Source organism: Ptychodera flava, unplaced genomic scaffold (assembly GCF_041260155.1).
Source record: "Ptychodera flava strain L36383 unplaced genomic scaffold, AS_Pfla_20210202 Scaffold_41__1_contigs__length_1339820_pilon, whole genome shotgun sequence".
Taxonomy (NCBI): Eukaryota; Metazoa; Hemichordata; class Enteropneusta; family Ptychoderidae; genus Ptychodera; species Ptychodera flava.
In genome coordinates, this window is record NW_027248363.1 from 722,103 (window position 1) to 736,295 (window position 14,193).

General features: G+C 38.3%; 1 protein-coding gene across 1 annotated transcript; it reads right to left on the reverse strand.

Annotated features, from left to right (window-relative positions):
* Window positions 1–746: 746 nt before the first annotated feature.
* LOC139128023 (uncharacterized) lies at window positions 747–13,600 on the reverse strand. The gene is made up of 5 exons (XM_070693889.1): window positions 13,022–13,600; window positions 11,402–11,502; window positions 9,259–9,434; window positions 3,758–3,875; window positions 747–2,272 (listed from the first exon to the last, which is right to left on the reverse strand). The coding sequence occupies exons 1-5, from the start codon at window positions 13,497–13,499 to the stop codon at window positions 1,898–1,900; spliced, it is 1,248 nt and encodes a 415-aa protein (XP_070549990.1). The 5' UTR covers window positions 13,500–13,600; the 3' UTR covers window positions 747–1,897.
* Window positions 13,601–14,193: the final 593 nt, after the last annotated feature.

Below are 14,193 nucleotides of genomic sequence, written 5' to 3' on the forward strand. Positions count from 1 at the left end.
CGTGTTCAGAAGGTTACATGTGATTGGTCGATTGTCACTATTCACAGCAACTTAGGGAGTCTTTTTGAATTATTCTATTATAAAGGTAAGATTCAGCCACCCAATTGGATGTCAGCTTCCGAGACGCTGCAAATCAGCCCAAAAATAACGAGTCAAGACCAGCTGGTGATTAGATGACAATTGCTCCTTGCTGATAAACACACCTATCTCCTTTTTGCTTACAGCATTAACATATGCCCGTGTACAATATGAAAATGAAGAAATATTTTTAGATATTACTGATATATTACTACGATATACGGTCAATAGCAAAATCTCTACCGAGAATGGATAAACTACATTCTGTGTATTTGTGTAGGTTAGGCATGAAGGGAATTATCAATGAGAAGATGCAGTGACATTGAATGATTTGTTTGTGAAGTTTGTATGCATCAGAATGTTGGCAAAAATTGGTCGTTGGTTTTCTTAATGTGCAGTTTTGAGAGGCATCGTTTCTTTGATCTCAAACATTTACATAATGTATTGCTGCTACATTTAAACAATTCTAAGTATCAGAAAAAAAGATTTCTGGGAGAATCATTTGCCAGACTGAAAACAACTGTGCCAGCACTGGAAGGTTTACAAATTATTACAATCGTAGAGGGCTATTTGCTTTCTAAATTTTGCTGATATTATTGCAATACTTAATGCAGATTGGCTCTGGTTTTCGTCAGGTGTGAAAATGTGACCATACAAATATGCAGATATATAGTGATATGAACTAACACTGAAATACAGGATTTCATATTTTTATTCAACATTATTGATGTCAAAATTAGGCAGACACAGGATAAACATACCAGATATTCATGGTTCTCAAAATAAAAATTCTTTTCTTAAAATTGTGTTGCCATACATTTAAATTTCACTTATTGTGTATTACAACTGTCAAGAACCTGCAAATCAAATTCGGACGAACTCCAGTGCTCAGTTTTTGAGAAATAGTCTTCACCTACAATGGCAAAAAGTGACAAAATTCACTGAGGGTAGAAAATCAGAAATCTTGCAATAGAGCGGGAAATGATTACATCATTTTCCCCTCAGATACCAACAAACCAAATATCAAATGTCAGATGACTGGTTGTTCCAGAATGTTTGATTTTGACCAGTTTCAGTTTCCAGCGTCACTTGCACATTGTTAGGAATTCTCATTTTCATTTGAACCAAACTCCATCCATGATTCTGGATGTATCTTCAAACCAAATACTGCACATTTATACATGAAATGATTGTCAAGTTTTGATTTTACAGTCATACATACATCACACACAAATATACATACATACATACATACATGTATAGATACATACATGGATACATCCATCCATACATTCCCACCATACATACATACATTCATACATACATGTCTATCTACCTATCCATACCTAAATACATAAATACATACATGGATACATAAATACATACATACCTACCTACCTACCTACCTACCCATGCCTACATACTTGTACATACATACATACATACATACATACATACATACATACATACATACATACATACATACATACATACTTACATACTTACATACAACATACATACATACATACATACATACATACATACATACAATACACTTGCAAGGACATTGATTATGAATTGTAGGACACTGATCACAGTTCTTGTCTGGATTTCAATGAAAGACAGTGGAAAGTTACTATTGCAAGAGATGTAGTAGCGGACTGTACAGTGAACTTTGGAAACATGTTACCAGTAATTTTGTAATGGAACACAGAGACAAATTAGGAAAATTTGTGAAAAAGTGTGAAAATACATAGTTCAGTAAAGTTTGCTGCAAATAAATTCATGGACCAAAACAATTCTTTATCTCAATATATAGTTAATCATCCAATCCTTTCTGAAAGATCAAAAATACAGCCTTAAAGGCTCCATACAAAGCCATAATTCCAGTCTCACTGTATATTGTCTTGCAAGGAACGATTTCATGCAGTATATAGGATTGTTGAAGTGGGTTTGTGATGGGGCATGCCGACATCTGAGTCAGGGTACCTCTGGCTATGTGATATCTGATGAGGTGGATGTGAAACTCTTCCATTAGTTCATTACCCTGTGTCTGATTGACAACACACGCTGATAACTGGTACACAGTCTGAAAATATTCATTGCCAAACGGACTGACACCAGCAACAGACAAAGCTTCACATGCCATCTTCGGAAGACCAAAAGAGTTTTTTTGTCCACAACTGGATGTACTCTGAAAACAATTGACCGGAAATAAATATTTATATGAAGTATTTATTGCAATTACTCAGTGGCAATGCATCAGATTGATTTATTTTTAAATTTTTTGTGGAAATTAAACTTTATAGTGGCTACAATCTTAGTCACATGACCGCACATATAAAAATTATCTTCTGTCAACAATGGTGAGCATATGAAAGTTAAAGCCACTAGTCTAAGGCTAGTAACCCCTCCCCCCCCCCCCCCCCCAAAAAAAAAAATCTGGTCATGACCAAGAAACCACTATTCACCATGGACTATCATGAATGACATCAATTTCAAGTGCATTATGAACTACAATACACATTTAATAACTGGATATTATAGTACATGTATGATATTACTGTTTGTATGTTCAGAATGTGTTTGGCATTGACCCCAGCAATAGCAGTCAAGAGGTTCATGACATCTCAGATTATTTACGTCTAAGAAAAAGACAATCAGCAACATCTTGAAGTGGCAGAGTTCAAGTCAGGGCAAAAAAGAAATCATCCTAACTGAGTGAAAATATAAGTTTTTCTTTCATAAAATCTGGCCTTACTTTAAATGAGTTTTTTTTACTACAAGACATCAAAACACCACCAAGTCTTTACGATTAAGTTACATGGGCCATTGTATTACCATGCCCTGGCTGTCGCATTTTGATTGGTTGATCTGAACCACGTGACTGACCACAAATACACAGTAATGGTCTGTTTGCATGCCCGTGAAAATGAATAATAAGATTAACAACTCAAAGTATCGTAACTTTACAGTTCAAACGTAAATCATAATCAATCACAAAATAAAATGGAGCACTGGTAGGTCAAGTTGAGATACTTATTTCTGAAAACATCTCCGGATTTGCCAATTTTTACAGCGCGCGTGACACTTTGTCGCGTATTGCTCAGTTCTGGGGCCCAGTTGTCGTTCGCTCCTGAAATTTTCACAAATTTTGACTGTTTTCTTCGGTTCGTTGATAATATAATGGAAATAGCAGACTCCGCTCTGACCACTAACGTTTATTTATGGGCGCGGGCTCGAGGAAAGCCAAATTAACGGGCTTGGCAAGCCTCGCCAGTTAATTTTTGGCTTTCCTCTCGCCCTTGCCCATAAATACACATTAATGGTCAGCGCGTCGCCCGTTAATTCTATAATAGCTGTAACTTTTGATGATGTTTTCCGGTATTTTTGGTTTTTCTTCTGTTGCAAGTGTTCTACTCCCCAAACAACACAGCATCTATGCGTGTAAAATGCACTGTTATTGTCTACATTTGAAGTCTACTCTGGACCAGAATTCACTTGTCAGCAATAACAATGCACTTCACACATGTACAGGCCGAGTTGACAAGCTGAATACTGTGTATCTCAATTTTCTTGAGGGAGTAGAACAAGAAATTATGGTAGACATTTTGAACAAAAACTCTGAACAAATTATCAAAAGTTGAAGCCACTGGCCCTTTAATGGTTGCACACTCACTTGGGTTGAAGTAATGACTTGTAACAGAGCAGATCTGTGACTAGTAACTTCAATGCTACTTTCAACAGCTATGCTGTCACCACATACCACTATGTCACGTCTGGTAGACTCCCGAACCCTGTAATGTTACGAAAATACATGTAGAAAAGCCTCAGATTTCTTGATACACAGTTCAGGTTATGTGAAGCCTTGGTGTTCAAGGTGTGTATAGCTGAGGATAGAATTTTATATTTTTTTCTATCACATTCAACCAATAAGTGATAGAAAATGAGACAACATTAAGCTCTTCTACAACGTTAGTATGTAATATCAGCGCAGACACCTACATTGTTGACAAAACTTCCATATACTAATATTCTACAAATGAGTTTTGATTTTTGAGGGAGAACAAACTAACTTGAAAGCACAGTTGTAAGAGAGAGGAGCTGACGTACACAGGCCCTGAAGAAGCAGCCATGCTGAAACAGTTATATTTCAATATTTTTCTCATTGTGTGAAAAGTCATTGGAGGCTGACTCTCATTATGTGGCTGTTACACATGGGAACAAGACAGCCAGGAGAAGTTAAGGTACTAAATGATGACAGTGATAATGACAGTGATGATGACAGTGATGATGACAGTGATGATGTCAGTGATGATGTCAGTGATGATATCAGTGATGATGTCAGTGATGATGTCAGTGATGATACAGTGATGATGACAGTGATGATGTCAGTGATGATGTCAGTGATGATGACAGTGGTGATGTCAGTGATGATGTCAGTGATGATGACAGTGATGATGATGTCAGTGATGATGACAGTGATGATGTCAGTGATGATGTCAGTGATGATGACAGTGATGATGTCAGTGATGATGTCAGTGGTGATGACAGTGGTGATGACAGTGATGATGACAGTGATGATGATAGTGATGATGATGTCAGTGATGATGACAGTGATGATGTCAGTGATGATGACAGTGATGATGTCAGTGATGATGTCAGTGATGATGACAGTGATGATGTCAGTGATGATGACAGTGATGATGACAGTGATGATGTCAGTGATGATGTCAGTGATGATGACAGTGATGATGTCAGTGATGATGTCAGTGATGATGTCAGTGATGATGACAGTGATGATGTCAGTGATGATGTCAGTGATGATGTCAGTGATGATGTCAGTGATGATGTCAGTGATGATGTCAGTGATGATGACAGTGATGATGTCAGTGATGATGTCAGTGATGATGACAGTGATGTCAGTGATGATGACAGTGATGATGACAGTGATGATGTCAGTGATGATGACAGTGATGATGTCAGTGATGATGTCAGTGAGGACGAGTGATCGTCACAGCAATGAAGATAGTGATGATGTAAGTGATGACGGTGATAACATAAGTGATGACAGTGATATTGACAGCTAGGATGAGTGATGGTGACAGTGATGGTGACAGTGAAGTTACACTGTCACTGGCTGCCAGCTGTCCTTAGATTCACAAAGTCAAGGACACTTCATTTGTTATGAAGGACAATGGTTAAGAAATATTTAATTTACTTCCTATTAAAAAGCTAATTTTCTGGAAACATTTTCATCTATATAATGTATTGTTTTTTGCATTTTTGATTTTTCATAAAATCTGAATACGTATTACTCAAAGAAGAGTGATTATTTTGCTGACGCAGATTGAAATGTCAAAAGTAGCAAATATGAAGAACTGTAAGTTGAAGTTCAAACTTTATTTTCAAACGGTGATTTCACTGAACCAATTTTCCACTCTCTATCGTGTTACATTGATGTGTAAGGTGCCGTAATTGTCACTTTAACCCTTTGCACCCTGACCCCCTGGTGACCTATGACATCATACGGACAGGGTTCAAGGGGTTAATCTCTTACAGACAAAATATTCATCCATGGTGATCTAGAAAGATTGTGATGAGACACCATCGATTAAACATTCATACGGGATGAAAGTGCAAGAGTGAAAATCAGGGGCCCCCCAAAAAAAAACTGTATCAGACCATGTGCAGTCCTGCCACACAGCTATGTGTCTGCGTCAGCAGAGAGTACAGGGCTGTAATAGTGCTACATTACTGTGTATACTTTTGTTTGCCGTGCACTGTGTTATGCGTACCATTCATGGCCACAAGTATGTTGTGTGACGGGGGCTGAATGTTTTATTTTTATCATTATCTGTGTAACATGACTGTTCACAGTTCTGTTCACACTGAAATAGGACAAGTGTGTGAAATTTTGGCAGGTGTTTTCACAATCATATGTGTCACTTGATAAGAGAATACGTCACTTGATGGTGAGTTGACAGAAAGAGATTATGAAAACTCAGCTGAGAAAGATGTTTGTGGTGAATCAAAGCCAAGCAGTCTTGGCGCATATTGGTCGTGGGGCTAATAGCTGCATGACCATTGTTATTCCGTGGGGGTAAAAAAGTTCTCGTCTACCTCCATGGTTAGTCACTCACTATGATCATGGAGCCAGGAGTGGAGCTAGTACCTCCATGAAAAGAGATAAAAGAACCTCCATGCTTCATGCTATACCGGTACTACAAGCATCATTTTGGTCATTACATGCTCGCTGTGTTTCAATGTCCTTACAAACGGATTTGCTAGATCTGTGTAGTTTTCCCTGTTTGATGAACGTTATCATTTTATTTGAAGGGAAATCTGTGAAAGCAACGATTTTGTCTTGCTTTATTCAGAATCGTAACTGTCTTACAAAGAGTAATCTTAATTCACCACATGCTGGGGTTGTCAACCTGATTTACGGTCATGCCCCAGATTTCCAATCTGTAAAGTGTGTGTGTAAACAAGAAAAGTAAACTCATTAATTTAAATAGACATTGTGGGTATGGCCTATTTGCCCCAAATAGGCCATACCCACAACATCTAAATCTGTGTTTGGAAAAGTTGTCATGTGTCTGACTTAGATTTTTTTGAAAAGTTCCTTTGTGCCAAATATTTGACGATATTTTCAATGATACACTATATTCAGAGCCATGCACAAATTGTTATACAATCTTATCAGAAATAATGATAAATTCCTTTGTCCAACAAGAAGATATCTCTTTTAACAACAAAATTACCATTATGGTATGCAAAATGTGCAACATTATTTCTCAATGTTCAAACAGGCATGTGTTTTTGTCCAAAATGAGAAGCCTTGGTGCATGTATGTATATTCTGCAAGATGAGCGCCCTCTCTTGACCAACTTGAACTATGCTGGCCCAAAGTAAGTCACAAATGTGGAAACTGATGCAGCTACAAATGCCAGGTTACTTGTACTTTTGTCCTTTAAATGATCACAAGGAGGCCATTTTTGTCATTTAAAGTGTCTGGCACCATTAATAACAATCGCTAACCTTTCACAGACAACAGACTTTTGCAAAATGCTGACATGTGTAAGGATCAAGTGTGAACTAGAAAGCATTTGCAAGCAAAAGCGAAGTTCCAGAGACCAGAGCAGCGGAAGAAACAAGAGAATGTGTGACAAAGATAGGTGCAGAATGAAAGAGTGCTTTGGATTTTAATATTCAAGCACGTACCTATAGTTAGGGCTGATAGCAGTAAACACCATAATACAACTAAAAGCAAGGCAGTCCGGGGAATTACAGTACACAGATTACAAATGCCTACATGTACGGTAAAAACGCAACAGATACATACGGGGGCGACAACGCACGGAAATGTATATCAGACGACATTCTCGCGAGCCAGAGCAATAATTTTCGCTCCGCTGACCTACGCAAAAATCAAATGCTTGACGGGTAGCGCTGAGTTGTTGCCGTAAAGAGGCGCGTGGTTTACGACGATGATCAGATGACAGGAAACATCGGACCTAGGCCGTTGAAATTGAAAACCGAGGCCACATGCATTTTCATTTGATTAAAAGCACAGACTAAAACAATTTTCATTGCTATGTCGCTGTTTTCACAAGATACTGACCGTTTGATCTTGGAAAGTTGAGTTGCTTTTACGTGCAGCCAACATATGCCGGTGCTATGACAGACAGTTAGCAGTTGACTATGAATGCCTAGCTCTGCATGGCAGGGCTATGTCACCGGCGTTAAACGGCCTCGCAGACTGATATAGGAAAAACCGCTGGTGGCTCCTCAGAAATACGGCCGGCAGTTTCTCCGCCAAAACAGCCGATTTTGAATCCAAATTTTGCATTGATCTTCGTTTTCGAGCACACCCACCTCGCCTAGGTACACGATGTGCCCAGCCGCGCTTGTAAACTTACGGAAAGCCTACTTTTCTCTCTCTATGCGAGCGAAGCGATCGTACCGCCGCCATTGTTATCTCATTAGCATTCGGGCGAAACAGTATAGCCACGTACGGCGAGTATTTAGAGAAAAATAAAATCAAAAAGCAACAAAAAACAAAGCGTAAGAAAGCTAGAATTATTAATAGCTGAACGCAATATGATAGTTGAGCAATGCAAAATAAAAAATAAATAAATAAACACACAAGAAATGCCCCTAAAACCCGTCCGAGCTGAGCGATGACGTCATAAGCGTGTCGCAATGCATTCTGGGTAATTAAGGTAAAATTTGTGTATAGCATGTTCTATGATAGTAATACCGGAAATAGAGAAAGAAAGAAAGAAAGAAAGAAAGAAAGAAAGAAAGAAGGAAAGAAAGAAGGAAAGTGAGCAAAAACTAACAGTTCCAGAGCTGGTCTCTGGAACTAATTACAATGCATGCTTGTAATTTACCAAAGTTGAACACGTTAAGGTAGTGTGCACCTCTCAAGTAAAAGACTTAAACTTTTGCTCAAACTTCTCTGGATGAAACTTTCAAACATTCTCTTACAAAATCAATGATAAAAATTGGGGGTCACCATGCAAAGTTTGGAACTAGCGAAACAAGTTTCGGTTAAGGCAAGGACTCGGGTTTCAGGTACCATGCAAGTTAATGCAGTCGTCCCCTAATGCAAAGTGTGACCACAGAACATTGTTCAAACATTGGCAATTAATGCACAACTTAGATTTTAACAACTAATAATGTACAAGTTGCAACTTGAATATGGCCCACCGTAATCTGCGTGCAGAGCTTGAATGTAACAAATTAAATCTATCACCAAAGGATTAAACAGTGACATTTTCAAAGACAATATGGTTTATTATATTATAGTTTTGTCAATACAAGTTAATTTTGTGATGTCATCTCGCTAGAAGATTACTGATAATATATCACCTATCCAGTATCATGGCCCAAGATGTTTTCTACAAATTCACTGACATTGCCAAAACTATACGATAATTATAGCAATATCAAATGTACCCCCTCCCAGCCCATAATGGACGCATGCGAACTTTGAACTCCATAATGTATTCAGCTTCACCTCGTATATTATGTCAAGCAAAGTTTGCATTTGTCCTTTTGGTACCAGGAGGGGGTATATTATTGCATACAAAACAGAAATTCAAGACCTACGGTTTGATTCGTAAAATGCAAAACAGATATAACTATCGGGAATTTAAAGTGAGAATGACCAACCTGACTCTTATTGGACACTGAGTTTCGTGAGAAGCTGACCGTATGAGTGAAAGCAGCAAATCATCCAACACACATCTGGTCAGTCTCCCATTGGTGGCGTCTTTACACACTTCTATCCATGTCATCAACGTAGACACATGGACCGCATCAGGGGCTGTGTCATCATTTTTCCATTCCTGGAACGGAGTGATTTCATTACCACTTCGATTTATTTCATCAACTTTGGGAAAGGAATCAAAATGTAAGCTATAGTGATTTATAGTATCTGTAGTTATGAGGTTATCGTTAAAATTTAGAAAAGCTTTCTCTTACAAATTTCACACCCTCAAACCCCATTTCCAAGTATAGAGGTCAACCTCATCATTTTCGTTAGAAGCTAGCAGCCGGTGAAATCGGTCGGAAACAGAATCTTTGTCAGCTTGGATTAAGGAGAAATACTGTACTTATGAACAGCACTGCTTCGTATAGTCCAGAGGTGATCATATACAGTAGATGTTTATGCTCGACAACCATGTAAATCTTTAATCTGTTGTCGACAATGTCCATCTCTGTGAGGTTGGGGTACTCCACATCAAATACAACATGTCAGTATTTGCTGAAAGGTTCTGGTCTTTTGTAAACATTCAACAATAAGTACAGAATGTAGCAAAAATGATGATTGAATGATTAGATTTCAAATCTACAGATCTGTTTACAAATTTCCTCTACAGCAAAACATATCCTTTTAATTTGTGGAGAAAGTGAAGACAAATTTTTACACCTTTACTGAACATTAATGAGAAGCTCTGCTGCAACAAGTCCCACATTACGACTCTTGAACTCAACCGTATACCAAGGAAACCTGACTACAATATGCAAAGAGTTATACCATGTTAAAAAACATTACAATTTTGTAAAAGATGCTGCACCAGAATTACAAGAAACCTGTAACTTCACATTATTGTTTGAACAACATCTGATAAATACCTACAAGTATTTTGAAAAGCTTCACCCTAGCTTACATTGTTATGTTTATTATTTGGGTTTTTATTTCTCCCATATTAGTGAGTGGAAGCAGAATCTCGAATCAAACCAGGATGCGGCAGCTTCTCATCAAATGTCATGACATCATCAAAAGTTGTGTACAACTACTGGCAAATGTCATGACATCATCAAAAGTTGTGTACAGCTACTGGTCCTTTAAGCATAAAATCACGGCAGGAGAAGGCTATACTGCATTGCCAACAAGTGACTGAGAGTTCCCTGCTCTTTGATATTGCACACACATATCTCTAAAATATTGCCTGAAATTATATTTACTACATATTTAAGGTATATGATGAAACCTTTATGGTACCCAATACAAGGTTTGCAGACCTCTGTCACACAGCGTAGAGGCCCTGACATGCTCAGTCCCTCCTGCGGCACAACCTCAGACCACAAATCCATATCAGTGTCATAAAGATTATAGGTACTGTTACCTCACGACCTCATTGCTACATAAATCATTATGACATCATTGCTACCTACATTGTGACGTCATTGCTACATACATTGTGATGTCATTGCTACATAAACGAAGATGTCATTGCTACATAAAACCTGACGTCATTGCTACATAAACCATGATGTTATTGCTTCATACATCATGTCTTTGCTACATACATTGTGATGTCATTGCTACATACCGGGTACATTGTGATGTCATTGCTACATACCAGGCACATTGTGATGTCATTGCTACATACCGGGTACATTGTGATGTCATTGCTACATACCGGGTACATTGTGATGTCATTGCTACATACCAGGTACATTGTGATGTCATTGCTACATACCGGGTACATTGTGATGTCATTGCTACATACCAGGTACATTGTGATGTCATTGCTACATACCGGGTACATTGTGATGTCATTGCTACATACCAGGTACATTGTGATGTCATTGCTACATACCGGGTACATTGTGATGTCATTGCTACATACTGTACATCATGACAACATTGCTGCATACATCACAAAATCATTGCAACTAATATGCCTAGACACAAGTCATTGCACCACAGTAACTTTCCGGGAGACTGGTCTTCCAATGTTTGTAGGTCAGTTTGGAGAGATTACAAACACTGATCTGTAATTCCATGGTATACAACATTACTTACTGTCACTGCTTTTAGCAGAGTGTTTTCAGAATCACATTTGACATCATAGTTTGATGTGAATGACGCCAGGAAAGTCAGGAATTGGTCTCTTTGTAATTGATCTGAAAATAGAAAAATAGTTCAAGAGTGCACATGAAAAGTTGATACTATAAATGTAGATGTTTTAAACATGCAGCAAACATCTATAGAAAGTAATGAAGAATCTCGCTGACATAGAAGAAATCATAAGCATTAGATTTTAACTGTTAGTGAACACAGACTCCCATAACATTATTTCAAAACATATTTTGGATTATGAGTGCCTTTTCAAATGTAAGGATAAAGTCATTACATGGTGATCAGGAGTGGGAGAAATCTGAATCTGAATCTGAATCTGAATCGGTGGACATGACACAGCTAAGGCTGTTGACAGTGGTACATGATTGTTGGATCATACGCACTTAAAATTATGCCTTGAATAAATTCGTCCACTGACAAACAAACGTGTTTGACATCACACCATTCGTTTATTGGACAAATCAGTTATACTGAGGCATGACACTGATATAATATTAATAACCAAAAGCTACGGTTTCCATGGGTTTTTTTATCTCAGCACTAATTTTATGGAATCAACTTCACATTAAAAAGTCAAATTTTGAATGTCAAATCAATTCTTTTAAACATTGTATAAAGTCTTACCCTTACAAGAATTATGACAAAGAGTAAATGTAGTTTTTATTTTGTCTGACACATGTTAATTTTTTTCCCTTGCGTATGATTTTTGGCCTTGTAAAGAGCAATCATATGTGGTGCAGTTTAGTTTTAAGAAATAAAATATAACACAATAAAAATTCTATTATGTTGGCTTAAATAATATATAAAATACGACTTGTCTGTAACTGTATTGTGTGCAGCATAATTAATGCGAAAAACTTAGAATGAAGGTACAGTCACTGTGATTTCTTCACAATGATGTCATGCATATCTACTAGGGTATATATGTTTAAAAATTCCACCAAAAACAAGTAAATGTGCAAGAAATGTTCTACAGGGTCTTGTGGGATTGTGTCCCGTTGGTTTCCTGTAGGACATTATTCTCTGGGCTGTGACCTCATTACTGCACTAGACTGAGTGAAGGTGTGTGTCCCTTGTCTCTGTCTCATCACTACTCAACAGACTGACACTGTAACAGCAGTGTAATGCTACATACACACAATACATACCATTGTCCATGAATGAATTGATAGATGAATGGATGTATGCATGAATGAATGGAATGGCTGGATGGATGGATGGATGGATGGATGGATGGATCGATGGATGGATGAATGGATGGATGGATGGATGGATGGATGGATGGATGGATGGATGAATGGATGGATGGATGAATGAATGGATGGATGGATGGATGGATGGATGGATGGATGGGTGGGTGGGTGGGTGGATGGATGGATAGATGGCTGGATGGACGGATGAATGAATGGATGGAAGGAATGGATGGAGGGATTGATGAAAAAAATGAATGAATGCATAAACGGATGAATGAACAAACTGATGAATGGATGGATGGATTATTGGATGAATGAATGAGTGAATGAATGAATGAAAACACAAACGAATGAACTAAATCGTACTTACCACGGACTTTATGTTCCACAATGTAGGGAATGTTGGCCCCTCCCCTCGCTGCACATTCCAAACCAATTGGAATCAAGGCATCAGTTGTTTTCACTTCACTGTCAGTGTTGTGGTTGCTGATAATTCTCATGAGGTCACGTTCACTTGAAGACAGCCATTTGCACACTACGCTCGGCATGTCGACTGTGTAGAAATACTGATCACAAAGCAGCTTAGGCATATCAAACCGGTGTTCTTGAAACCGCAGTCTATCAATGTGCTGCTTTTTCCATTCACAGGATGGCGGATACGTAATGTGTTGGTGAGATGAAACACACTGGACCGATTGGCACTGACCGATTTGATATGCTTGGCATTCGCGTCGTCGAGACGTTCCAGTCAGTGATGCACCTCCACTTCCGTTGCATGGGCACGATGCATCTACCCTGTTTTCATCGTCCTCTCCTCCGCATGCATCAAGTTCGTTGTCACATGACATTGTCCGACACTACGTATACACACACTATGCGACGGCGCGCCAACATCACGGTCGTTCAGTTTCAGAGAACCATGAGAAGGTACACATGATGCGTAAAGACTTTGGTCAAGACTGACACTGACAGCCCGCCACCACCGGTGAAATTCGAAAGTTTTTGTAGATTTTGATTTCCGTTCACTCTGTAGAGGGCGTAGTATATGACGCTTTAAATACATGTACAGGGTTGTTTGTTTTTTCAAATTTTTGAACATGCTCTCTTTTCCAAATGTGAGCATAAAATTTCAACATGGAAGACGTGTGAATACAGTATTTTGAAAGAGCTAAGGTTGTATGTCACACTGTCCCTTTGCCATAAGGCTTTACCCACATTGGAGAAAGACTTTCATTTTATTTCGTATATTGCAACTTCTTATTCTACTCCCCAAAGAATGTTGAAACACCCACTATTTAGCTAGTCAACTTAGCGTTTGTATGTGTAAAATGCACTCTTATTGTTTATATTTGAATTCTAGTTCAGACCAGAAGTCACTTGTCAACAATATCAGTGCAGTTTACGCATGTACAGGCTGGCTTGACAAGCTGAATACTGTGTATCTCAACATGCCTTGGGGAGTAGAACCAGGAATTAGGGTTGACATTCAAAACAAAAATGGTGAAAAAATTATCAAAAGTTGTCATTACTGGCTCTTTAACA